At 59.6% G+C, this 22,776-nt stretch overlaps 1 protein-coding gene across 9 annotated transcripts; it reads left to right on the top strand.

Annotated features, from left to right (window-relative positions):
* The first annotated feature begins 20 nt into the window (after positions 1-20).
* PCNX3 (pecanex 3) lies at positions 21-22,500 on the top strand. Of its 9 annotated transcripts, none has more exons than XM_045556006.1 (35): positions 21-1,789; positions 2,152-2,339; positions 2,577-2,676; positions 2,790-2,829; positions 2,931-3,026; positions 3,228-4,355; positions 4,768-4,927; positions 5,011-5,186; positions 5,596-5,686; positions 6,126-6,261; positions 7,336-7,496; positions 8,307-8,460; positions 8,733-8,765; positions 8,991-9,162; positions 9,266-9,376; positions 9,724-9,815; positions 9,976-10,085; positions 10,307-10,412; positions 10,531-10,623; positions 10,760-10,910; positions 11,821-11,965; positions 12,322-12,499; positions 13,514-13,622; positions 13,755-13,884; positions 14,314-14,372; positions 14,469-14,684; positions 15,380-15,633; positions 19,195-19,425; positions 19,610-19,713; positions 20,033-20,180; positions 20,269-20,499; positions 20,580-20,854; positions 21,212-21,345; positions 21,427-21,725; positions 21,802-22,500. In XM_045556006.1, exons 1-35 carry the CDS (start codon positions 1,637-1,639, stop codon positions 22,012-22,014), a joined length of 6,177 nt encoding a protein of 2,058 aa, XP_045411962.1. In that variant the 5' UTR covers positions 21-1,636; the 3' UTR covers positions 22,015-22,500. The 9 variants fall into 9 exon arrangements, with proteins under 9 accessions (XP_045411962.1, XP_045411963.1, XP_045411961.1 ...); XM_045556007.1 differs by having other exon boundaries at positions 5,008-5,186; positions 7,354-7,496; XM_045556005.1 differs by having other exon boundaries at positions 5,008-5,186.
* The last annotated feature ends 276 nt before the right edge of the window (positions 22,501-22,776 follow it).

The raw sequence follows: 22,776 nt of genomic DNA, 5'->3' as shown, positions 1-22,776 counted from the left end.
TGACGCGGGCGGGTTGCACCGCTCCCCTCCCGGAGGCTCCGGGCGGGGAGTTCCCGGGTAGGCGGGCCAGGAGAGGCTGAAGGAGGGAAAGGGTAGCCCCAGACCCTCCATCGCAGCAGGCTTTGGGATCTAGGAAGAAACCCCCCAGGCTGGGTGCTCCGCTGCCTCGGGTTGAAGTTGATCTCTTTTAAGGACGGGCCACCTCTGCCCTCTGCATCTGCATCAGCATCAGCAAAATGGAGTTACAGAACTTGCACTTGGGAGTGGGGCAAACCCGAGTCTGTTCTTGGCTACCAAGTTGTAGAACTGTGTGATCTATCGACTCTGAGCCTCATTCTTTTCATCCGAGGACGAGAAGCTCTGCTTTGCAGAGCTAGTGGGATGGGGCTGGGGAAGATTGGAGGAAGATGGAACGGCTGCACCTCAAGTTCTTGGAACAGGTTGTCTAAGGATTTCCTTTACCCCTCACCTGGGAAACGATCCGCTTCTTCATATCCCTTCCCCAAAGGAGGAAACCTGAGACTGTTGTCCAGAACTTTGCCCAAGATTGGATTCACAATAGCTGAGTCGCCCTCACAACGGCTGAGTTGACCCCGCTTGCTTTGAGCCTGTCACTTTAAGAAAAACGACACTATCCTGTTTCGACTATTTCTGCCTGTTCCGGAGGGTCTTTCTCTACATAGTCTGAGTTCTGACCCGGAAGTGACGTTGGAGGAGCCAGAGGCGCTCGTGACGTTGGAGGTCCAGCACTAAAAGGGGAGGACCAAGTGGGGAGTGCTTCGGTAGCAGAGAACTCTTGTTTAGCCCAACAGAGTCCCCGCCTCCATCTTTCCCCGCCTCCTGTAACTCATTGGAAGAGCTGTGCGCCAATTACTCTGCTGCTACCCAATGGTTACTCAACTAACCTTTCGGTTCCGCTCAGTGGTCTTTACAGGCGCAACGCCTGCATGTGCGCATGCGCTCAAACTCTTCTACTTTTTGGACTTTCTTTAGACCTGGACTCTGCGCACGCCCGAAGGGCACACCGGCGTCTCATCCTGCGCTTGCGCATTCGTGCTCTTAGGGTTTTCCTTTTCCGGGTCCCAATTGGGTCCGTCGGGCGCATGCGCCACTGCAGGCTGGTGGCTCGCGGCTCCTTCTTCCGGCCTCCTCCTTGGGCCGGCACCGGCAGAAGGCGGGCGAGCGCCGAGCCCTAAGCGAGTGACCTGTGACCCCGGAAGTGGACCTCAGGGTCCCAGAGGTCTCCCCGGTCCGGAGTGAAGGGAGCCCTCGCCGGCAGTCCGGGAGCACCCACCCCACGCCCACCTCTGGATACAACCGGCGGGTGCCCGGCCCGTGCCCCGCGCCTGCCTGCTGGTTCAGCCCCTTGGTGTAGTTGTGAGCCAGGGGTGGGGGCCCGGACCCCGCCCCTGCTGCGGCCCCACCCCCGCACCCAGGCCTCCTACTGCTGACTGCCCAGCCGGCCCCGCCCCCTGCCCTCACCCGCGCCCCTCCGATCCCCCCTCCCCCGCTGGGGGAGGCCATGGCGTGAGTTTGAGGCTAGGCCCCGGGGCCCTCGGGCGCCAGGCGGGGCATGGGCCGAGGGCCGCCCCCATGAGGGTCCCGGGAGGGGGGCGCGCGCAGCAGCGGCGGGGCCATGGGGTCGCAGGTGTTGCAGATCCTGCGCCAGGGGGTGTGGGCCTCGCTCACCGGCGGTTGGTTCTTCGACCCGCACCAGAGCACTTTCTCCAACTGCTTCCATCTCTATGTCTGGATCTTCCTGCTCACCTTTCCCTTCTTGCTGTACATGGTGAGATGCCGCCACCTGTAACTTCTGCCGGGAAAGGGAGGGCAGGATGTCATGGAGGGCAGGCAGCCTGGCAGAGATTCTGGGCCGTGCCTCGGGCGCTGGGGTATGGAGAGTTTGGGTCTGTGTGGAAGAGGGGCTAAAATCTTCCTTTTTTTGTGTCGAGTGACCTTGAGGCCCTCATTTAATCTCCTTCTGTAGTAAAATGGAAGACAAAATTACCTGACAGGGTCTTTGTACTGGTTGTGTGGAAGGGTGACGAAGTTTCCTTGTAAATTTGTGAATTTTAGACGTGATAGTGGTGGCAGGTATACCCCACGGGGCAGGGCTTTTCGAGAAGGAACGTGACTTGCTTCCACTTCCAGGTCCTGCCCCCGAGCTTGATGGTGGCTGGCGTGTACTGCCTTGTGGTGGCTGTCATCTTTACTACTATCAAGACAGTGAACTATCGGCTGCATGCCATGTTCGATCAGGGCGAGATTGTGGAAAAGCGCAACTCTACAATGGGAGAGCTGGAGGAAGAGCCTGCCCAGGGGGACAACAATCCGCCCAGGTGGGTGGGGCAGGAGCTGTGTTGGGGATTGAGGGTTCTTGGTGCCTGGGCCCAAGCCTTGCAGGGTGGAGTAGGGGCTCCAGGAACATTGGCTTCCTGAGTGATTGTGAGCACTTGTCTTATGTCAGCCCTGGAATTGTAAAGTGATCTTTGAGAAGGAAGGAGTGATGAGGATGGGGGCAAGCAATATACGAAGAGGGGAGATTAGCTCAAAGCTGCTGCTTTTTCCACCACCAGGGACCCTGGAGTGGAGATGACAGTGTTTCGGAAAGTGAGTTCCACACCCCCAGTGCGCTGCAGTTCCCAGCATTCCGTATTTGGCTTCAACCAGGTCTCGGTGAGTGGGCCTGTCCCTCAGCTTCTCCTGCTCTTCTGCGAGCCAGTCCCCTTGGTGGGCATCCAGAGCCTGCTCCTTGCCTTGTTTGCTCCTTCATGCCTCTCTCTGCTCAGGAGTTGCTGCCCCGGATGGAGGACTCTGGGCAGCTCAGAGGTAGGTGGCTGCTGTTCAGGGTTGGAGCATAATGGTGTGGAACAGGGGCTGGCACGCAGCCTCACTGGGGTCCTGCTGATGCCTCTGGGGTACTTTCGCAGACATCAAGGAGCTTGTGCGGGAGCAGGGCAGCAACAATGTGATCGTGACTTCAGCCGATCGAGAGATGCTGAAGCTCAGCTCACAGGAGAAACTGAGTGAGTGGGCATGATGTGGCAGGGGTGTGGGGAGAACATTAGCAATTTTGTGTTTGGACACTCCAACTTTTGTTTCATCCTGGGGCTCCCTTTGTACTCCAGGGAGGCGTCCCTCAGCATCCTACTGTGTCATAAGATCCTGTTAGCCACCAGTTTCTTTTGCAGAAAGTTCTCTCATTCTCTGTCACTTTTTTCTGACAGTTGGAGATCTTCCCCAGACACCCCCTGGGGCAGCCCCAGACCCCTCCCTCCCCAGCACAGACTCTTCCGAGCGTTCTCCCCTGGCTGGAGATGGAGCTCCCTGGAGCGGGAGCAGTGTGGCTGACACGCCCATGAGCCCTTTACTGAAGGGGAGCCTCAGCCAAGAGCTGAGCAAGAGTTTTCTGACCCTGACCCGTCCTGACCGGGCCCTGGTGAGGACCAGCAGTCGACGGGAGCAACGTCGGGGAGCGGGTGGCTATCAGCCCCTAGACCGGCGGGGCTCAGGTGAGCCCACGCCCCAGAAAGCCGGCTCCTCAGATTCCTGCTTCAGCGGCACTGACAGGGAGACGCTGAGTAGCTTTAAGAGTGAGAAGACTAACTCAACCCACCTGGACAGCCCCCCTGGGGGACAAGCTCCTGAGGGCAGCGACACAGACCCACCCTCTGAGGCTGAGCTGCCCGCCTCACCAGATGCTGGGGTCCCGTCAGACGACACACTGCGTTCCTTTGATACGGTCATTGGAGCAGGGACGCCACCGGGCCCAGCTGAGCCGCTCCTGGTTGTGCGGCCCAAGGACTTGGCCCTGTTGCGGCCTAGCAAACGGCGGCCACCCATGCGAAGACACTCTCCACCCGGCCGTGCTCCTCGGCGGCCTCTGCTTGAGGGTGGGGGCTTCTTTGAGGATGAAGACACCAGTGAGGGCAGTGAATTGAGCCCGGCCTCCAGCCTCCGGTCTCAGCGCCGCTACAGTACTGACAGCTCCTCTTCTACTTCGTGCTACTCCCCTGAGAGCTCCCGGGGTGCAGCAGGGGGACCCCGGAAGCGACGGGCCCCCCATGGGGCTGAGGAAGGGACTGCTGTGCCCCCCAAGCGGCCCTATGGGACCCAGCGGACGCCCAGTACTGCTAGCGCCAAAACACATGCCCGAGTGCTGAGCATGGATGGGGCAGGAGGTGATGTCCTGAGGGCCCCCCTAGCTGGCTCCAAGGCTGAGCTAGAGGCCCAGGTGGGGGTGGAGCTGGCTGCCGGTGAGGCTGCAGTGCTGCCTGCTGAGGCCCGTAGGGGACCTGCTGCTAACCAGCCTGGCTGGCGGGGGGACCTGCAGGAGGAAGGTGCTGTTGGGGGAGGTGAGTACTGGCTTCAGGGCCAGGGGACAGTTGGGAGAGGTGAGTTGGGGGCTTGGGTTTGGGCAAAGAACAGGCTGGAGTGGAACTCGTTAGAGTCAGCTCAGCCTCCGTCTCAGGTGCAAGGTGGGTGTGGTTGTGGTGATCGGGTGATGTCTCCCGAAACCTGGCTCCGGAGCCTGTGGTTAGCACCTGAACCTCTGTTCCCTGAGGTCTCTCATCATCCATGTTCATTCTCCCACCAGCAGTGGGGCAGGCAGATTAGTGTCATTCTTATTTTGAAATGAGGAAACCAAGGTATGAAGGACTAGGTGACTTGGCTGGGCCCCAGAGCCAGGGCGTGGTTGGGCAAGACCTGACCTTTAGTTACCTGCTGGAACACCGTCCCTGTCCCTACTCCCCTGGTTCTGTCCAGGCCTCTGTCACTTATGCTTGGGGCCTCTCTGGGCAGCGGCTGAGGAGACCGGCAGGCGAGACCACTCGAGCAGTGTAAGGCGGACCCAGGCCATCCGGAGGCGCCACAACGCAGGCAGCAACCCCACCCCTCCAGCCTCTGTCATGGGCTCACCGCCCAGGTGAGCACCCTGCTGGGGGACCCAGGGGCATGGGGCCAGTGGCTCTCAGTGGTGCTGACCTGGGGCTCACCCCTCCTCAGCAGCCTGCAGGAGGCTCAGCGGGGCCGGGCTGCCTCCCACTCCCGGGCGCTGACGCTGCCCTCTGCCCTGCACTTCGCCTCTTCACTGCTGCTCACCCGGGCCGGTGCCAACGTGCATGAGGCCTGCACTTTTGATGACACTTCCGAGGGTGCCGTGCACTACTTCTATGACGAGAGCGGTGAGTCCTTCCTCAAGCCCAGCGGCCCAGCACCTCCTCTTCCACTCCCATTGATGGTCTGCACCGATGGTGCTCACTGCTCCCTCTGCCCTGGGGCACGTTGCTTAATGTAACCCTTGTAGTGTCTTTGAGCGGGTGTCCCTGTCATCTCCCTTTGCTGTTGAGGAAACAGGCACAGTCTGAAGTCACGGGCTGGACAGTGGTGGATGGAGGCGCAGCCCCAGGTGGGCTGACGCAGGGCCTGGGTGCTTGACCTTTCCCATGCAGCTCCTGGTCCCTAGGCTGGGCCGGTGTCCTGGGGAACACAGCATGGGGCTCCCCCTCATTTGATGGCCCTGGTGCCCATGTGGGTCGGGCTTTGGTGCTCCTGTCCCTATTGTGCTTCCTCACGTGCCACACTCTACCCCAGGTGTGCGGCGTTCCTATACCTTTGGTGTGGCTGGAGGTGGCTACGAGAATCCCGTAGGGCAGCAGGGGGAGCAGGCAGCCAATGGAGCCTGGTGAGTCCCCAAGCGCAGCCTCTCCTGGGTGGTGGCCTGGTGGACTGCATTTCTGGGTAGCACTCTGAGCCTGGAGTTGTCTCTTTCTGCTGGGCTCAGGCAGGGCAACTCAGATCAGGCTGGAGGGAGGATAGGGAGCTGCAAAGGGCAGACATGCAGGGGTCCCTGGGGTCCCTGGCTCTGACATTCCAAGCAGGAGGTTTCCAGGAAGCCCAGGGCTGGTGGGAGGAAGGTAAGGACATGCAGTCTCAACAACGTGTGGGCCAGGGCTGGGAGGGAGGAACTTCTGCCACTTACCTCCTCCTGAGCCCAGTGCTGCTCTTGCCACTTGGGGCCCCAGTCTTGGCACAGGCAACCCCACCTTCTGGCCTTCGCCTCGGCCCCACCCAGTTCCAGGGCAAACCCACAGCCCTGACCCTTATGGCTGCCATTTCTTTAGGGACCGCCACTCACATTCCTCCAGTTTCCACTCAGCTGATGTCCCTGAGGCGACAGGTGGCCTGAACCTGCTGCAGCCAAGGCCTGTGGTTCTGCAGGGCATGCAGGTGCGCCGGGTGCCCCTGGAGATCCCAGAGGTGAGGAGCAGCTGGGGGAGGGTTGTGCTGGAGGGGGAGTGGGGCAAACAGGTCATTGCTCCTGGCCTGTGTAGAGAGCCGGCCCAGGCACCCTGGGGTAGACAGGCCTTGCTGACTTGTGTGTATCCTGACGTCTGATGGCCAGCAGAGGGCCTGGATCTGAATGGCTCAAGAAGTTGTGTATTTGGTTATCTTACAAGTGTGTCTGGAGCATCTTCCTAATGCTGGCGGGGTCTACACTTGATAGGGACGATGGATAGTCATTAATGTGTCTAATTTCACTCCTGACAACATCTCAATTCAGATGATAACTTATTTGATGAACTTATTAATATAAGAGAAGTACTAAGAACACTTAAAACCTTATTTCAGAGTTTAAAGAATAATTAGAAAAGGATACTCACGCATCTGACATCTGAGGCCACACATAGTATGTGAGCAGCCCTCAGGAATCTCCACATGCCCCTTCCTGATTTCTTTGTTTTTTATAACCCCGTCATGTGGGGTAGGCAGGGTCCTTGCTCTACAGCTGACAGCATCTCCAGAGCTGTGCGTCTTTGGCTCCTTGTTGTATTTTCACAGCCCGGCACAGGGCGAGGCCCATAGCAGTACCCCATAAGTGCTTGCTGAGTAAAGGACACATGAAGCCCAGTGAGGTTAAGTAGTTTGCCCAGGGCCTCACGGTGCTGGCATTAGCACCCAGGTCCTTAGGGCCGGGTGTTGTGTGCACTCTAGGGTGGGTGGTCAGAGTGACAGTGATGGCTGTGTGGGAGGAGGGTAGCATTTGCACCTGATCCCTTGGAAGAGGCAGGAGATTCTGTAGCAAAGAAAAATGTGGGAGTGAGTGACTGTAGCTCCCAGCAGCCCCCAGCAGCCATTGAGCCATGTCCCAGGAACGTGGAGAGGGAGCAGCCCCTTGTGATGTAGGGTCGGGGCAGGGCAGGGCCTGCTACGTGGCAGGGCCTTTCTGTTCTGAGTGAAATTGTCAACCAGGCCAGCGAGCTGGCAGGGGGGTGGTGATAGACCGTGGGGGGAGGGCGGTGGGGCTGATGGCCGCGGCTGTGGGGACTGCAGTTTGACCTGCTGGACCAGGACTCCCTGCACGAATCCCAGGAGCAGACGCTGATGGAGGAGGCACCGCCCCGTGCCCAGCATAGCTACAAGTACTGGCTTCTCCCTGGCCGCTGGACCTCTGTGCGCTATGAGCGGCTTGCCCTGCTGGCCCTGCTGGACCGGTGAGTGCCCACCTGCCATGGCCCCCAGTCCCAGGAAAGTCCCTGGACCTTGGCCTTCCAGACTCTCTGAACCTGTGGAGGTGGTCCTGGCAGAGGAGCTCGGGGGGGAAGCCGAGGGTGTCTTGACAGCTGGAGTCTGCAGTGGTGTTTCTTTAGGTTCCTCTGGGCTGCAGAGGGGTGGCCACATGGGTGTAGTGGTGACCCCATCTCTCCCAAAGCCTTGCTCAAAAGAACTATTCCTGCTCACTTTGTTATTGTTACGTGGTTTTGTGTTACATTTGATTTAGATATTGAGAGCTGTAACCTAAAAAGGCTCACAAACTATTTGTGTTACTTTTCCACTTCTCAGAGGGGAAACTGAGGCCCAGAAACTCAGATAGAGAAGGCAGATGATTTCATTGTGTGTTGTAGGGGACTTGGACCGTGGCCTGGCTTCCTGTCCATTGGGATTTCTCGTGGCGTGGTGCCGGCGTGCATAACGTGGTGTGCCCAGTGTAATGTGCATGGTGTAGCCACATGCATAGTTACCTGTCAGTCTGAGCTGGAGTTGGGCAAGTCCCAAGAGCAGTGGCACCTTGAGTCCTCAGTGTCCAGAGGGGCAAAGATTGGGAAGCAGGGTGACAATGGAATGGTCTCCTGGGGCAGGTGCAGCCTGGCTCATCCCTTCAAGGTCAAAGGTTTGGACCTTCAGAGGATAAGGGTTAGGCCTGGGCAGAGCCCTAGAGGTGGGCTTTAGGGCCAGATCCTGTCTCCTCCACTCCCCCACTTGAAGGTGGGCGGGGATGTGCCCTGACTCAGCTGTCTCCGCAGGACGAGGGGGGTGGTGGAGAACGTCTTCGGCGTCGGCCTGAGCAGCCTCGTTGCCTTCCTGGGTTACCTGTTGCTGCTCAAGGGCTTCTTCACCGACATCTGGGTCTTCCAGTTCTGCCTGGTCATTGCCTCCTGCCAGTATTCCCTGCTGAAGGTCAGGCCCATCCCTGTGTTTCCTTTCCCCACCCAACTTTTCCCAGATGTTCCCTGTTCTACTACTGTGGTTTTCAGAGAGCAAGTAGGATGCTTAAGGTTCCCTGTAGCCAGCCACCCATTTTACATGTAAGAAAACTGAGGCTCAGGACAGTTCGGGGTCCTGCTCTAGTCACTCATAATTGCCTAGTGATAGAGCTGAACAAGTCCTGGGGCCTTTGACCCTCCCCTGGGCACTGGCTCTCGTTGCCAACGTAGTCCCATCTCTTCCAGAGCGTGCAGCCTGATGCAGCATCTCCCATGCACGTGAGTACCCACGGAGCTGTGGCTGTCGCCAGCAGGCCCTGAGAGGGGCTGAGACCAGGTGGGGAGGAGGGCGGGTTAGGGAGGAGCAGGGCTCCCTCACCACCCCAACTCATCCAGGGTCTCCGGCTTGGACCCAGGGCCAGGCCTGGGGCATGTGAGCATGTGTGCTCGTGCCTGAGGGGGTGTTGGCGGGGGAGACTGGCTCCTCATAAGCTGCCTCTCCAGGGCCACAACTGGGTGATCGCGTACAGCCGGCCTGTCTACTTCTGCATCTGCTGTCTGCTCATCTGGCTGCTGGACGCCCTGGGCTCAGCTCAGCCCTTCCCGCCTGTCTCCCTCTACGGCCTCACACTCTTCTCCGCCTCCTTCTTCTTCTGTGCCCGAGATGTGGCCACTGGTGAGGCTGTGGCAAAGCTGAGGTGGCCTGGGGGGTGAGCCCCCGAGGGTGGGCCAAGGGAAGGCCAGCAGGCTGACTGGGGCTTTCGTTTCCCCTCCGCCAGTGTTCACCTTGTGCTTCCCGTTCGTCTTCCTCCTGGGTCTCCTGCCCCAGGTGAACACCTGTCTCATGTACCTGCTGGAGCAGATAGACATGCACGGCTTTGGGGGCACAGGTACGATGCCCACAGGAGTCTTGGGTGGGGGCTGGTGTGGAGGCCGGGGGGCCCTCAGTTCAGGTCTGTGGCAGCAGCCCTTGTTGAGCCCCCTTTGCATCTGTACTACAGTCTCAAGGACCCTGTCCCTTCCATGCCCCGCCCTGCCCCTGCCCTGGCTGCTGGTTTAAACCCAAGAATGCTAGAAGCTTTGACGGCCTCTCAGGGTTTGAGGGAACAGAGAACAGTGGGCCTCGGGTGGTATCCAGGGAGACCAGCCTCTGGGAGTTGAGAGGTGCAGGGTTGGGGCTAAGGTGGGGTGCCAGCCAGTGAGAGCTGGGCTGTGTCTTCTCTTCCCCACCGCACAGCTGCCACCAGCCCACTCACTGCGGTCTTCAGCCTCTGCCGCAGCCTGCTGGCTGCTGCCCTGCTCTACGGCTTCTGCCTTGGGGCCATCAAGGTAGGGGTGGCCTATGGGTGGGGGGCATGCTGAGGCCCATGGGGGTTGTTGGGACGGGGCTGTGAATTGGGCTCAGCAGTGGCTTCTCACATGGGCAGGCACCCCCAGCCCCCATGCTTATTACCCTCACCTCCCATGACCGGCATGGTTCTCTTCCCAGACTCCCTGGCCAGAGCAGCACGTCCCTGTCCTCTTCTCAGTCTTCTGTGGCCTCCTGGTGGCACTGTCCTACCACCTGAGCCGGCAGAGCAGTGACCCCACTGTGCTCTGGTGGGTGCTTGCATGTGCCTGTCCATGCACACTAGTGTGTGTCATGCTCTGTGTGCGTGTGTTTGTGTATCTGCATGGCAGGGGTTTGGGGGTCTGTGGGTCTGTGCACGTGCCTGTGACCCAATGACCCCCGTTTCTTCTAGACCCTGGGGCCTATGGGAGGGAGGAGAGGCTTCCCCAGTCGCCAGTCCCCAGCTCCTTCTTCCCCAACCCCACCCCAGGTCTCTGATCCGAAGCAAGCTCTTTCCTGAGCTAGAAGGGCGGAGCTTGGAGACAGCCCGGGCTGAGCCCCCGGACCCCCTGCCAGAGAAGATGCGCCAGTCGGTGGTGAGGGGTGGGAGTGTGGGATTCTGGCGGTGAGGTGGTGGCAGGTGTCGGGGGGCCTGGGAGGGGTGTGGCCGCCTGGGGCACCGGGCAGCCAGGCTGGTTTGTCCTGGTCCTGCAGCGTGAAGTCTTGCACTCCGATCTGGTGATGTGTGTGGTGATCGCCGTGCTCACCTTTGCCATCAGCGCAAGCACTGTCTTCATCGCACTGAAGGTTTGTGTACACAGCCACCTGCTCCTCCATAGTCTTGGCGAGAACCTGCTCAACCTGAGGCCCTGAGCAGCCTCCGCCCACCTGTGGCCCCTTGGCCTGCTCCCCTCGGCTTGACCTCCAGCCTCTCCTCTTGCAGTCGGTGCTCGGTTTCGTGTTGTATGCACTGGCTGGGGCCGTGGGCTTCTTCACACATTACCTGCTGCCACAACTCCGCAAACAACTGCCCTGGTTCTGCCTGTCACAGCCCGTGTTGAAGCCGCTCGAGTATAGCCAGTACGAAGTGCGAGGTGAGTGCCCACCCCTGGTGGCAGCCCTGTGTTCTCCTGCCCCGTTGCCTGGCCTGGGTGGCTTGTAGCCTGGCCACCTGATGAGAGCCCTGGTCCTCTTGGCTCAGGAGTGCCAGCAGGGGGCAGCCTCTGCCCACGCTGCCCTCTGTGTGCGCCCGTCAGCCGCTGTGCTGTCTGCCACTCTTCTCCCAGCTTGGCTCCTTCAGTGCTCCCACCCTGCCAGTGCTGCCCTTCTGTCCTCCTAGCTGTCTCTGAGGAGACGGAAGAAATAGAGTCCCAGGGCCCTGAAGGGGTCTTTTGTCCAGAATTATAGACTGGTCACTTGTAAATTGAAGCTGCCTGCTGCACATTTTCACTGGGCTAATAGTTTTTAAAATTTTTTGAGCCTGTGTTTAAACATCTTAATTTGTGATATGAAGGTCTACGTTTTTTATTTTTTCTAAACAATGGAAGAATTTGCAACTCAGGCCAGCGTCTCCATGTGACTGCAATTAGCCTGAGGCGCAAGGAGCACCCCTTCAGAAGGACCGTACGCTTGGGCCTCACCCAGCCTGCCTGACGCGGCCCTTGCCTGCCTCTGTTGGGCTTTTGAGATTTCGTTGTCAGCTTTGTTTTCACGGACAGCAAAACAGGGAAAAGCACTCACCCTAACATAAGCCTCGGGCATGCAAAGTGGCTCATGGGATCCTTGCCCTGCTGGTGCCTATGGTACTCACTTGAGCTGCCAGAGATCAGCCCCTCCCCCATGTCTCCAGGGACCTGGAACAACACAGCCCATGGGCGCCTGTCCTCCCAGGTTCTCTCTGAGCATGCACCATACTGGCCTTGCAGTGGCTAGTCTTCGGGGCCCTGGGGAAGGGGCGAGTATGGAGGCCAGGTGCTGGCCAACGGTCCTGCTTTCTCCTTGCAGGTGCCGCCCAGGTGATGTGGTTTGAGAAGCTGTACGCCGGTCTGCAGTGTGTTGAAAAGTATCTCATCTACCCTGCTGTGGTGCTCAACGCTCTCACAGTGGACGCCCACACTGTTGTCAGCCACCCAGACAAGTTCTGCCTCTAGTGAGGACCACCCCACCCCTCTCACTGTCCCACCATCTGTGTTCCCATTTGATCCATGGGGAAACTGAGGCCCAGAGAAGGAATGATTCTCACATAGGGTTGCTCAGCAAGCTGAAGTGGGACCCCAGCTTCTGATACTTTCCATGGAAATGGTTGCCTCTTTCAAGGCAAATATATCCCCGTCGCCCCTTAAGAGGAGCAGAGACTAAGAGTCATTGGTCCCAAAGAGCAGGGGCCAGCCCAGCAGAGCCAAGGTCTGGGGTTGTTCTCAGGCCAGAGTAGGCAAGGGATAGGGCTCCTGCCCCCACTGCCCCTGGGCCCCCGCCGAGCACCTGATGTCTGCCCCTCACCCCCAGCTGCCGGGCGCTGCTGATGACCGTGGCTGGGCTGAAGCTGCTGCGCTCGGCCTTCTGCTGCCCACCCCAGCAGTACCTGACTTTGGCCTTCACAGTCCTGCTCTTCCATTTCGACTACCCACGCCTCTCCCAAGGCTTTCTACTTGACTACTTCCTCATGTCCCTGCTGTGCAGCAAGGTGAGCTGGTGGCTGTGGCCCAGACTTTAGGCTACTGAATGGGAGCAGAGCAGAGTGCCTCTGCCTGGATGGGAGGAGACCTTCCCAGGGGCCTGTGGCCCACCACTGTGTACGAGCCCCACTGTGGGCCTTTGTAGCAGCCCCTCAAGGAGGGGGTTACTTGCACCTCTTTTCATAGAGGAGGCTGAGGCTTAAGGAGGCTGAGTGACTTGCCTCAGCTCTTCCAGGGGACTGGAGATCAGCCAGGATTTGACCCCATGACTGCCCTACTCAGAAGTGGTTAGGATAGTCAGGATGTGGCCTTGTCTCCTGGATGCCAACCTCTGAGCTCTGCCCACTGCCAACCACGGCCCTGGGGACCAGTTCAGAGCTGAGTTTCAGAAGCCCCTAAGGCCTGGGTATACACAGATGCTCTGCCAGGCTGTGGCATTGCCAGGCTTTGGAGGGGTCGTTTTGAACAAAGGACCATTCCCCTGCACTGTACTGGAGACTCACAGTGGTGCCTGGGACCCCAAGCAGGCCTGAGCCTTTTCCTCTCCTATGGGCATTCTGTTCTTATTTTCTGGCCTGGCTTAGGATGGTGGACAACTAGACTGTGTCCTCCTCTGAGGGCAGGGCCTATGACTGTCTGTTGACTTTCAGTGCCATAATCCAGGTCCAGCCTCACCAGTGACCTAGTGGCTTGACCCAAGCAAATTATTTACCTTCTCTACCTTCTGCAAATCTCAACTTTCGAATCTGTGACATGAGATAGCAATAGCAGTAGAAGACCCCAGGATTGTTGTGGGAATTAAATGGCTAATGTCCCCTTAGAGTTCAGTTAGGGCTTGCTAATGGCATCAGGTACCTTGAGCCAAATCCAGAGGGAGAGGGCTACGGCTGGTAGTGATCTTAGCTTGGCCTCACATGGGTAGTCAGTGGAGTGGTCCAAAGCTCTGAATAAGCCTGGCCTCTGGGGCTTCCGCGAGTGACCCTTGTGCGCCTTTTATCTCCTCCCCTCACCGACCCTGCCAGCTGTGGGACCTGCTGTACAAGCTGCGTTTCGTGCTGACCTACATCGCGCCCTGGCAGATCACCTGGGGCTCAGCTTTCCATGCCTTTGCCCAGCCCTTTGCTGTGCCACGTATCCAGCCTGATGCCTGCTCTCCGGGTGGGGGTGTGCAGGGAGGGCTTGGCCTGGGGCAATGAGGGTGGTGAGGGCGGCTGGGAGGCCCCCCCCCCCCCCGAGCATGCTGCCTCCTTGACTCTGGCCCAGACTCGGCCATGCTGTTCGTCCAGGCCCTGCTCTCAGGGCTCTTCTCCACGCCACTCAACCCCCTGCTTGGCAGCGCCGTCTTCATCATGTCCTACGCAAGGCCCCTCAAGTTCTGGGAGCGCGACTACAAGTGAGTCTCATGGGAGACGGGCAGTGCCCAGCAGGGACGGGTGGGAGGGGTTTGGAGCCCAGGCTGGACAGTGCCTGGAAAGCCACAGCAAGTGTGTGAGTGCTGGGGCACAGAGGGGACACTTGAGGTAGTGGAATGAGGGCAGAGCCTGTGCCAGGCTGAGGCTTTGGGATCACAGCCTGGGGGCAGTCAGGCCTCGGGGTGAGGTCCAGCTTCCCTAATTCCTGCCTGTGTGGTCCTGGGTGAGTCCCCCTCATGTCCCTGAGCCCCAGCCGCCTCATCTGTATGATGGGGCCGTCATGGACAGCGTCTGCCTCGTGGCGCAGGGTGGAGCAGGGGCAGAGAAGACACACTGATGGGCAGGTGCAGGTTGTCGTCTGAATCGCCAGCTTCACCCTCGGCCTCCTGCGTTGTTCTCTCTCTGAACAGCACTAAGCGTGTGGATCATTCCAACACCCGCCTGGTCACACAGCTGGACCGGAACCCGGGTGTGTACCCAACCATCCAGGGGGCTATAGGGCAGGGCCTCCCCAGGGAGGGAGCCTTTTTCAGTTGTCACTGTGTCTGTTTGTTCTGGGTCCCAGGTGCTGACGACAATAACCTCAACTCCATCTTCTATGAGCACTTGACGCGTTCGCTGCAGCACACACTGTGTGGGGACCTGGTGCTGGGCCGCTGGGGCAACTATGGCCCTGGCGACTGCTTCGTCCTGGCCTCTGACTACCTCAACGCCCTGGTGCACCTCATCGAGGTTGGCAATGGCTTCGTCACCTTCCAGCTGCGTGGCCTTGAGTTCCGGGGTGAGCTGCAGGGCCAAGCTCGGGTGGGCAGGTGCGGCTCAGCCTGGTGCGGGGCGCGGCATTGCATCGTGCTTAGGGGCTGGAGTCCAGTCCAGCCCGCCCTGGCTGGCTGCGTGGCCTTGGCAAGGCTCTTCCTCTCTGGGCCTGGGTTTTCCAGTCTGAGCAGTGAGGCGGGAGGGTCTGTTTGGGCTAAGCCCTGTACCTGCCCTGACTTTGGGTCCATAGTGACTCTCCAGGTCTGTGTGGTGAAAGCCTGGGCCTGGAGCTCCCCCGGCCTGCTCTGTGGTCTCAGGCTTGGCCCGGGCTGGGCGCCATGCATGGCGCCGGAGAGTGAGCCAGCGCTCTCAGGAAGACACGTGTTGGATGCCAGCCTAAGAAGGGGCCTCAAGAGTGCAGAGGCTCGTGAGCACCGTGACCTTGAGCAAGTCACGTCCCCTCTTTGAGTTTTAATCTTTGTCTCTGTAAATGAGGAGCTAGACCCCTGTCCCCTGCCCCCAACCCCTAGGGCTGCTGGGAATTGGGAGGCAAAAAGTACTCATTTGTTGTTCCATTTGTTCAGTAACGTTGACTACCCTGGCATCCCAGGGTCAGGGGTGAGTGACAGCAGGCCTCAAATGCCATGTTGGGCACTCACTGGGAACGGGGCAGGTAGGGATTGTCCTAGTGACCCCTGACTGGGCCCCCGTCTCCCGCAGGCACATACTGCCAGCAGCGCGAGGTGGAGGCTATCACCGAGGGCGTGGAGGAGGATGAGGGCTGCTGCTGCTGTGAGCCTGGCCACCTGCCACGGGTTCTGTCCTTCAATGCTGCTTTCGGGCAGCGCTGGCTGGCCTGGGAGGTGACAGCCAGCAAGTATGTGCTGGAGGGCTACAGCATTAGTGACAACAATGCTGCCTCCATGCTTCAGGTCTTTGACCTCCGCAAGATCCTCATCACCTACTATGTCAAGGTATGCTCGGCAGGGCCGGTGTGTAGCTGGGCCACAGGGGCCCTAGTGGTGAACGGTAGCTGACCGGAAGCGTCCAGGCTACCATCTTCTGGACTGTTGGGAGCCTGCTTTGCCCAAAAGAAGCAGAGACCTCAGAGTTTAAGTGTCTTCCAAGGTGCTACTGCTAGACAGCAGGCTCCAGTGGCCTGCGTGGCTCTGGTGATAGGGTACCCAGGGTGGGGAAGGCTTGCCTTGGGCAGTGAGTATGGGACGGGGGCAGCACATGCATGGATCCCCTCACAGGGCTCCTGGTTCTGGGGCCAAGGCCAGCCTTTGAAACCACCAGCCCCCACCCCACCCCACCCCACGCAGCACCCAGCTATGGTAGAGCCAGCAGTGGTCACGTGTCTGATAATCAGAGAAGTGGCTGCCAAGCAGTGGTGCTTTCTTTGGGGTGGCTCTGTGCTAGGCACCTCTCCTGAGCTAGATAGAGTTTACCACACTGTCCAAGAGAGGCCATGCTGTCTCACAGGTGGGAAAGTTGGCTCACAGAAGTGATTTGCCTGAGGCTTCAGAATCAGGAGAAAGTAGCAGAGCCAGGCTTTGAACCCAAGCCTGCCAACTGAGCCACTGGGCTTTCCTTCCTCAGCCTGGGGGTCCAGGCGAGGCCTGAGGGTCTGGAGACCTGGTGGGAGTCAGGCGAAATGGTGCCTGCCCATAGTCCCAGCTACTGGAGGGCTGAACAGGGAGGATCACTTGAGCCCGGGAGTTCAAAGCAACATAACAAGACCCCATCTCTATTTAAAATAAAAAAGACCTGTTGGGGGTGGTGGGGCTTGGTGAGGCACAGTGTAGGGCACAGAAGGCACCCTGGGCTGGGGGTTCTGGACAGCCTGGAATGTCACCTGGCTTGCTGTGCCTCAGTTTACCTCCTTAAGATGTGGGGGTTATTGCAGTTTTGTGAGATGGCAGGAATGATGAGGCTTTGTAGCAGCCAGAACAAGGGCACTGTGGGAGTGGGGTGGGGCTGGTGGTCACAGCCCAGGCCCCCACATGCCTTCTTAGGATCTGCCCTAGAGTTCCCCATGGGGGCCTGGAGCGGGTGACCTGTTGGGGCCCAGGTGAGCCTGCCACCTGAGGCTCTCTCTGGAGCAGTCCTGTGAACTCCTAGCTGTCTTTTTGCCTCCAATGAACATCTGTCCATGCCACACATCAGAGGAGCTGTAACTTCTCTGTCATTCTTTCTGTCCTTCTAGCCACTTACAGGGAAGAGTTTGTGAGCCCCTCCACTGTCACCAAGAAAGAGGCCATGGCCCAGAGAGGGACATTCCCAGCCCCAGGTCACCCAGGGGTCATGGTCCTGTCCACCTTCCTGACCTATCTTGAGAGAGGTGCCCTTGCCCGGTGGCCCTGCTGCCTCTCATTACTGCACTTGAAGCCATGCATGGCTTTCTGATTGCCATGTGCCAGGTGCCCATCAAGCCTGGGCTGGCAGGCTGAGAGAGCTCCAGCCCTGCCAGGTTTATTGTCCCTTGGGGAAGCCAACTTGCCACAGCTAAGGCTGTCTTAAAGGCTGGGCGCAATCAGAGCCAGGCAGAGGCATCTGGAGGGCCTGGGGAAGGCTCCGCTAGAGACAGGGAGTCCGGGGTGAAGTTGGGAAGGACGACAGGGCTGCCACGGGTGGGTGAGGCAGGTGTGCCAGGGGGCACTGTGGAGCCCAGCAGACCTGGGGCAGTGTCCCAGCTGGAGGGATGCATCCTCGCTGGCCTCCGAGGTTGGCCAGACCAGGCAGAGCCCTTCCTGTGCTGCTTGGCTCGCTCTCAGTGCCGCCTCCTGCACCTCCCCCTTCTCGTGGGAGTCACTGCGTGGTAGGTGAGAGACTGATCCAACCCCTGTGGCCACAGAGACACCAGCCACCATGTCTGCCTGCGGCCGAGCCTCAGCACTCAAGGGGCTGAGCCCGTGCATGTTTCGTATTGCATTGTCCTTTTAGCAGCCCTTGGAAGAGGTGGTGCCAATGGAATTGGCCCCTTTTGCAGCTGAGGAAACAGGTCCCCCCACCTGCTCCTGCAGCGAGGCGCACACAGCGCAAGGGAAGACACCATGGCTGAGGCTACATGGAGTCTAGGAAACACTCCCTGGAAGCACATTGGGCGGAGCCTGGCTCTGAATGCTTACAGGCTGGAGCTGCTACTCATGTTTTCATTTTCCTCCTGAGAAGCAATCTGGGGGGGTGTGTCCCAGAACACAGTGGTGGAGGCGAAAGTTAACCAAGCACTTAGTATGTGCCAGGCCAGCTCCTTCTATCTCCAAAGCTTTGTTTTTCTGAGTCTTCCTGAAGGCTCTGGTGGTACCCAGACTGTGGAGATCTCTCTGGACAGGAAGGTCAGTCTGGAGTGGGTCTGCCTGGAGCCCCCAGCTGCCCCTGGCCGCCCTGCCCTCACTTAACCACACGGAGGCCTGGTCCCCCTTCCTCTTGGTAAGGGGGCAGCCCAGCCCTCCCCAGACTGCTAACCCACCTGCCTGTGGCCAAGGCCATGCTGGGACCAGGCAAGCTCCCGTGCTGGGAACTGATGAGGCCTCCCCTGCAGCCATTGACTCCAGGTCCCCACCCCTACCCCCCAGCTGTTTAAGGCCCTTGGCCCTTTCCAGCTTGTACCCTGGTCATTTTGCCCAGGCTCTTGGCCTCCCCATGCCCCACCATAGCCACCCTGCTGGACACCCCTACTGCCTGGGTACCCTCTATTCGTGGCCAGCTGCACCACCCCCCAGCCCTAGACTTCCCCAGCCCTTACGCAGGCCAAGGGCCAGCTCCATCGGCTCCATCTCAGGGTGGCACATGGAATCCTCGTAACCTCACTGGCTGTCAGCTGCCAGCCTCATACTGCCCATCCATCCCAGCTGTGCCAGCTACCTACCTTCCAAAAGTTTCTCTCTATTCGCCCAAACCTGTACTTAGAAACCACAGAGCCTCTTAACAAGGGATGCAGGAGCCCCCAACTTCGGGCACAAGGTGTGCCTCTTTTTTTTTCCTGAGGAGAGGCCCTATGATTGTCACATTTTAGCTGCCTAAAGGGACCCATGACCCAGGGGCACTTAGGCCCCATTGGCCTGCAGGCAGCCCCCCTGCTTCAGCCTGACCGTTCAGGCCCTGAGGTCTGGACCCCACAGTGTCATGGTGTTGAAGGTCCAGGATTCAAGTTCCAGTTCAGCCTGCCCTGCTATGTGACATCAGGCTAGGCTGAGCCTGTTCCCCTTACAAATGGGGCATATTCCAGGAGAGTGGGAGGAGGCAAGCAAATGCTGCCTCCCACCACTTGCCATAGCACAGGACCCTCCAGGTCACTCTGTACGTGGGGGTGCTTCCTGTTGGCTTTTTACCCCTCCTCCCTGGCCTAGGGGAGGGGAGCCAGCTTGCCCAGTGGCTTCAGGGTGCTGAGGTGGGCTCTAGGAGGTCGATGTCCTAGAAAGCAGACTAGCTTAGTCTAGGGGAGAAGCCTCTTTACTGTAATGATTTCTCCTCCTGTGGCCAGGGCTGGGCAGGGCCGGGCCCCACCCTGACACCTGCCCCGCCTCTCCCAGAGCATCATCTACTACGTGAGCCGCTCACCGAAGCTGGAGGCGTGGCTGAGCCATGAGGGCATCGCAGCAGCCCTGCGGCCCGTGCGGGCCCCTGGCTATGCGGACTCGGACCCCACCTTCTCGCTGAGTGTGGATGAAGATTATGACCTTCGCCTCTCTGGCCTCTCGCTGCCCTCCTTCTGCGCGGTGCACCTTGAGTGGATCCAGTACTGTGCTTCCCGGCGCAGCCAGGTCAGGCGTCACCACCTGCAGGCTGCCCCACGTGGGGCTCCGGGGACTTGGGTGTATCCACTTGTCCCCTCTGCATTTAGGTTCCTCTCACCCTGAGCCTCCCTCGGCCTGGGCCCCAGCCCCCACCCCGAGTTCCCTGTCCTAGGTCTGAGTGGGCTCTGGGGACGGGGTCCTTGTGCCACAGCCCGTGGACCAGGATTGGAACTCGCCGCTGGTCACGCTGTGTTTTGGCCTATGTGTGCTGGGCCGCCGGGCCCTGGGGACAGCTTCGCACAGCATGTCTGCCAGGTGAGTGCCCACAGGTCCGGGTGGGCCTACTGTTCTCCCACTCCCAAGCCCTTGTGAAGAGCTCTGTGTTTCTGGCCAGTGGCCCCCTGGAAACTCATCGGTCCTTCCTATTGGTGTGGCTGTTCGCACATGGGCAAATCATGACTTAGCCTGCTCTTCGCTGCTCTGTGAGGGATGTGAACAGATACAGCTTCTTTGTCAAGATGGAGAAACTAAGGCCCACCTTGAGGAAGGGTCTTGGTTCAGATCACTCTGAAGCCTTAGACCCCTGGTTCTTTCCCACCCGTCTTTCATCTCCCTGTTCCTCCTCCCCGCTCAGCCTGGAGCCCTTCCTCTACGGCCTGCACGCCCTGTTCAAAGGGGACTTTCGCATCACCTCCCCGCGGGACGAGTGGGTCTTTGCCGATATGGACCTGCTTCACCGCGTAGTGGCGCCTGGGGTTCGCATGGCCCTCAAGCTTCACCAGGTCAGGGAGGGGTTGTCCAGGCAGCGTGGGTTTGAAGCTGCTCCCCAGGGAAGGGTCCACTGACCCTGGTGCTCCTGTCTCCTGCCAGGACCACTTCACATCCCCAGATGAGTATGAGGAGCCAGCGGCCCTGTATGATGCCATCGCAGCCAACGAGGAACGGCTGGTCATCTCGCACGAGGGTGACCCAGCCTGGCGCAGCGCCATCCTCAGCAACACACCCTCCCTGCTAGCGCTGCGCCACGTCATGGATGACGCCTCTGACGAGTACAAGATCATCATGCTCAACCGGCGCCACCTCAGCTTCCGGGTTATCAAGGTGGGGATGACCCTGCCTGGCCCTGCCCAGCCCCTCTTCCTTGGGCCGGCCCCCTGACCCTGGCGTGCGGCTGCCCGCAGGTGAACCGCGAGTGCGTGCGTGGCCTGTGGGCCGGGCAGCAGCAGGAGCTGGTGTTCCTGCGCAACCGCAACCCGGAGCGCGGCAGCATCCAGAACGCCAAGCAGGCGCTTCGCAACATGATCAATTCCTCCTGTGACCAGCCGCTGGGCTACCCCATCTACGTGTCGCCTCTCACCACCTCGCTGGCCGGCAGCCACCCCCAGCTGCGGGCGCTGTGGGGTGGCCCCATCAGCCTGGGTGCCATTGCCCGCTGGCTCCTACGCAGCTGGGAGAGGTGAGCCCTCACCACCCTGTGAGGTCTGCGGAAGGGCTGAGGTGCAGTGAGGTGAAGCAGCACCCCTCTCAGCCCCAGAGTGAGGAAGTGCTAGAGCCTAAGAGATGACCCCTTTCCAGAGGTGGGACCCTTCAATGTCCCCCTCCCCCGAGCTGACAGTGGCCTTTAGCCTGTAAACACAGTTGACAATGCCTCCCTTAAAAGGCCTTGCAAAGTAGGCAGCAGAACCCCTTAGAGGTGAGGACCCTGGGGCTGAGAGCTGTTAGATGACTTGTCCTTGGGCTAGGGACTTGTGCTCTTGAGACCTGTGGCCTCAGCCATGTCCCCCCGTGACCCTTCTCTACCTCCCCACCCCAGGCTTCATAAGGGCTGTGGCGCCGGCTGCAATAGTGGCGGGAACGTGGATGATTCCGACTGTGGTGGGGGCGGTGGCCTGACCTCCCTCAGCAATAACGCCCCCGTGGCACACCCCACGCCTGAGAACACAGCAGGTGAGCAGGCGGGGCTGGGCTGAACCCGTGGGAAAGTAGAACAGCCCAGCTGAGGTCTCTGCTCTTATCTGTCTCCCACAGGCAGTGGTGACCAACCCCTCCCGCCAGGCCCTGGCTGGGGGCCGCGGCCCTCCCTGAGCAGCTCTGGTGATGGGCGGCCCCCTCCTCTGCTACAGTGGCCTCCCCCTCGGCTCCCTGGGCCACCCCCCGCATCGCCTGCCCCAACTGAGGGCCCCCGGCCCTCACGGCCCCCTGGCCCTGGTCTCCTCAGTTCTGAGGGCCCCAGTGGGAAGTGGAGCCTGGGGGGCCGGAAGGGGCTGGGAGGATCCGATGGGGAGCCAGCCTCAGGGAGCCCTAAAGGAGGCACCCCCAAATCTCAGGTAAGGGGCCTGTGGGAGGGTCATGTCCTCGAGGTCTCAGGTCTGGTTGCCCGCCAACCTTTCTCCCCTCCCCCAGGCGCCTCTAGACCTCAGCCTCAGCCTCAGTCTCAGCCTCAGCCCAGACATCAGCACTGAGGCCTCGCCCCCTAGAGCAGCCCAGGACATTCCCTGCTTGGACATCAGTGCCCCTGAAAATGGCACACCTACGGGGGCTGCAGGTGACTGGCCTGCCCCTGCTGAGGAACGGGAGAGCCCGGCAGCCCAGCCATTGCTGGAGCACCAGTACTGAGCAGCCTGGCGCCCACTGGACCCCATCGCGGGACTTCAGTAACTTGGATCCCCTCTGCTGCCTCTGGCCTTCTCTGCTGGACCACAGAACTGAGTGGCTTTGGCTCCCACGTCTGAATCCTGACCTCTGGCTGCCTCAGCCAGAGTCCAGAACTAAATGGCCCAGGCCTCTGACCTTGACCCCTGATCTCTCTCATCCCTAGTCCAGGGCCTGGGCTCCCCAAACTGAGGCAGTCAGCCTCCCAGCCAGGCCCTAACAGCCGAACCACGGGCTGGACCCACTTTGAGCCCGTGGCCAGGACCAACTCGGCCCCTGGGCCTGCACTGCCTACAGGGGTGGCCCCTTTGGCCTGGACCTGTAGCCTGAAGTGTGGGAAGGGTGGTCTTTTTTGTTTTGGTCATTTTTTTTCTTTTCTTTCTTTCTTTCTTTTTTTTTTTTTTTTGTGCTTCAGAGACACCAGAATTAATAACACTATTTTTGATTTTGCTTGGCAGTTTCTTCATCTACCTGGGGATGGGTAGGGTAGAGGTGGCAAAATCAGGGTGGTTGAGCACAGAGAGGAGGGGTGAAGGATGTGGGGCTGGGGTATGGTAGAGACCAAGGTCAGACCAAGGTGGAGTTCAGGTAAGACCGAGTTCTCTTCCCCACAAGCCTGTTCCCTTTCCAAGCCTTGATGTGAAGGTGGTTGTGTTCAATTTCCCACCCCCATATGCTCAAAGACTTCCAGCTCTAGTGGCTCCTCCTTTTAATAGCCTTGACCTT

This window comes from Lemur catta, chromosome 7 (assembly GCF_020740605.2).
Source record: "Lemur catta isolate mLemCat1 chromosome 7, mLemCat1.pri, whole genome shotgun sequence".
NCBI classification, from domain to species: domain Eukaryota; kingdom Metazoa; phylum Chordata; class Mammalia; order Primates; family Lemuridae; genus Lemur; species Lemur catta.
Note: the sequence above shows the minus strand (reverse complement) of the source record. Positions and strands in the feature narration are given on the sequence as shown.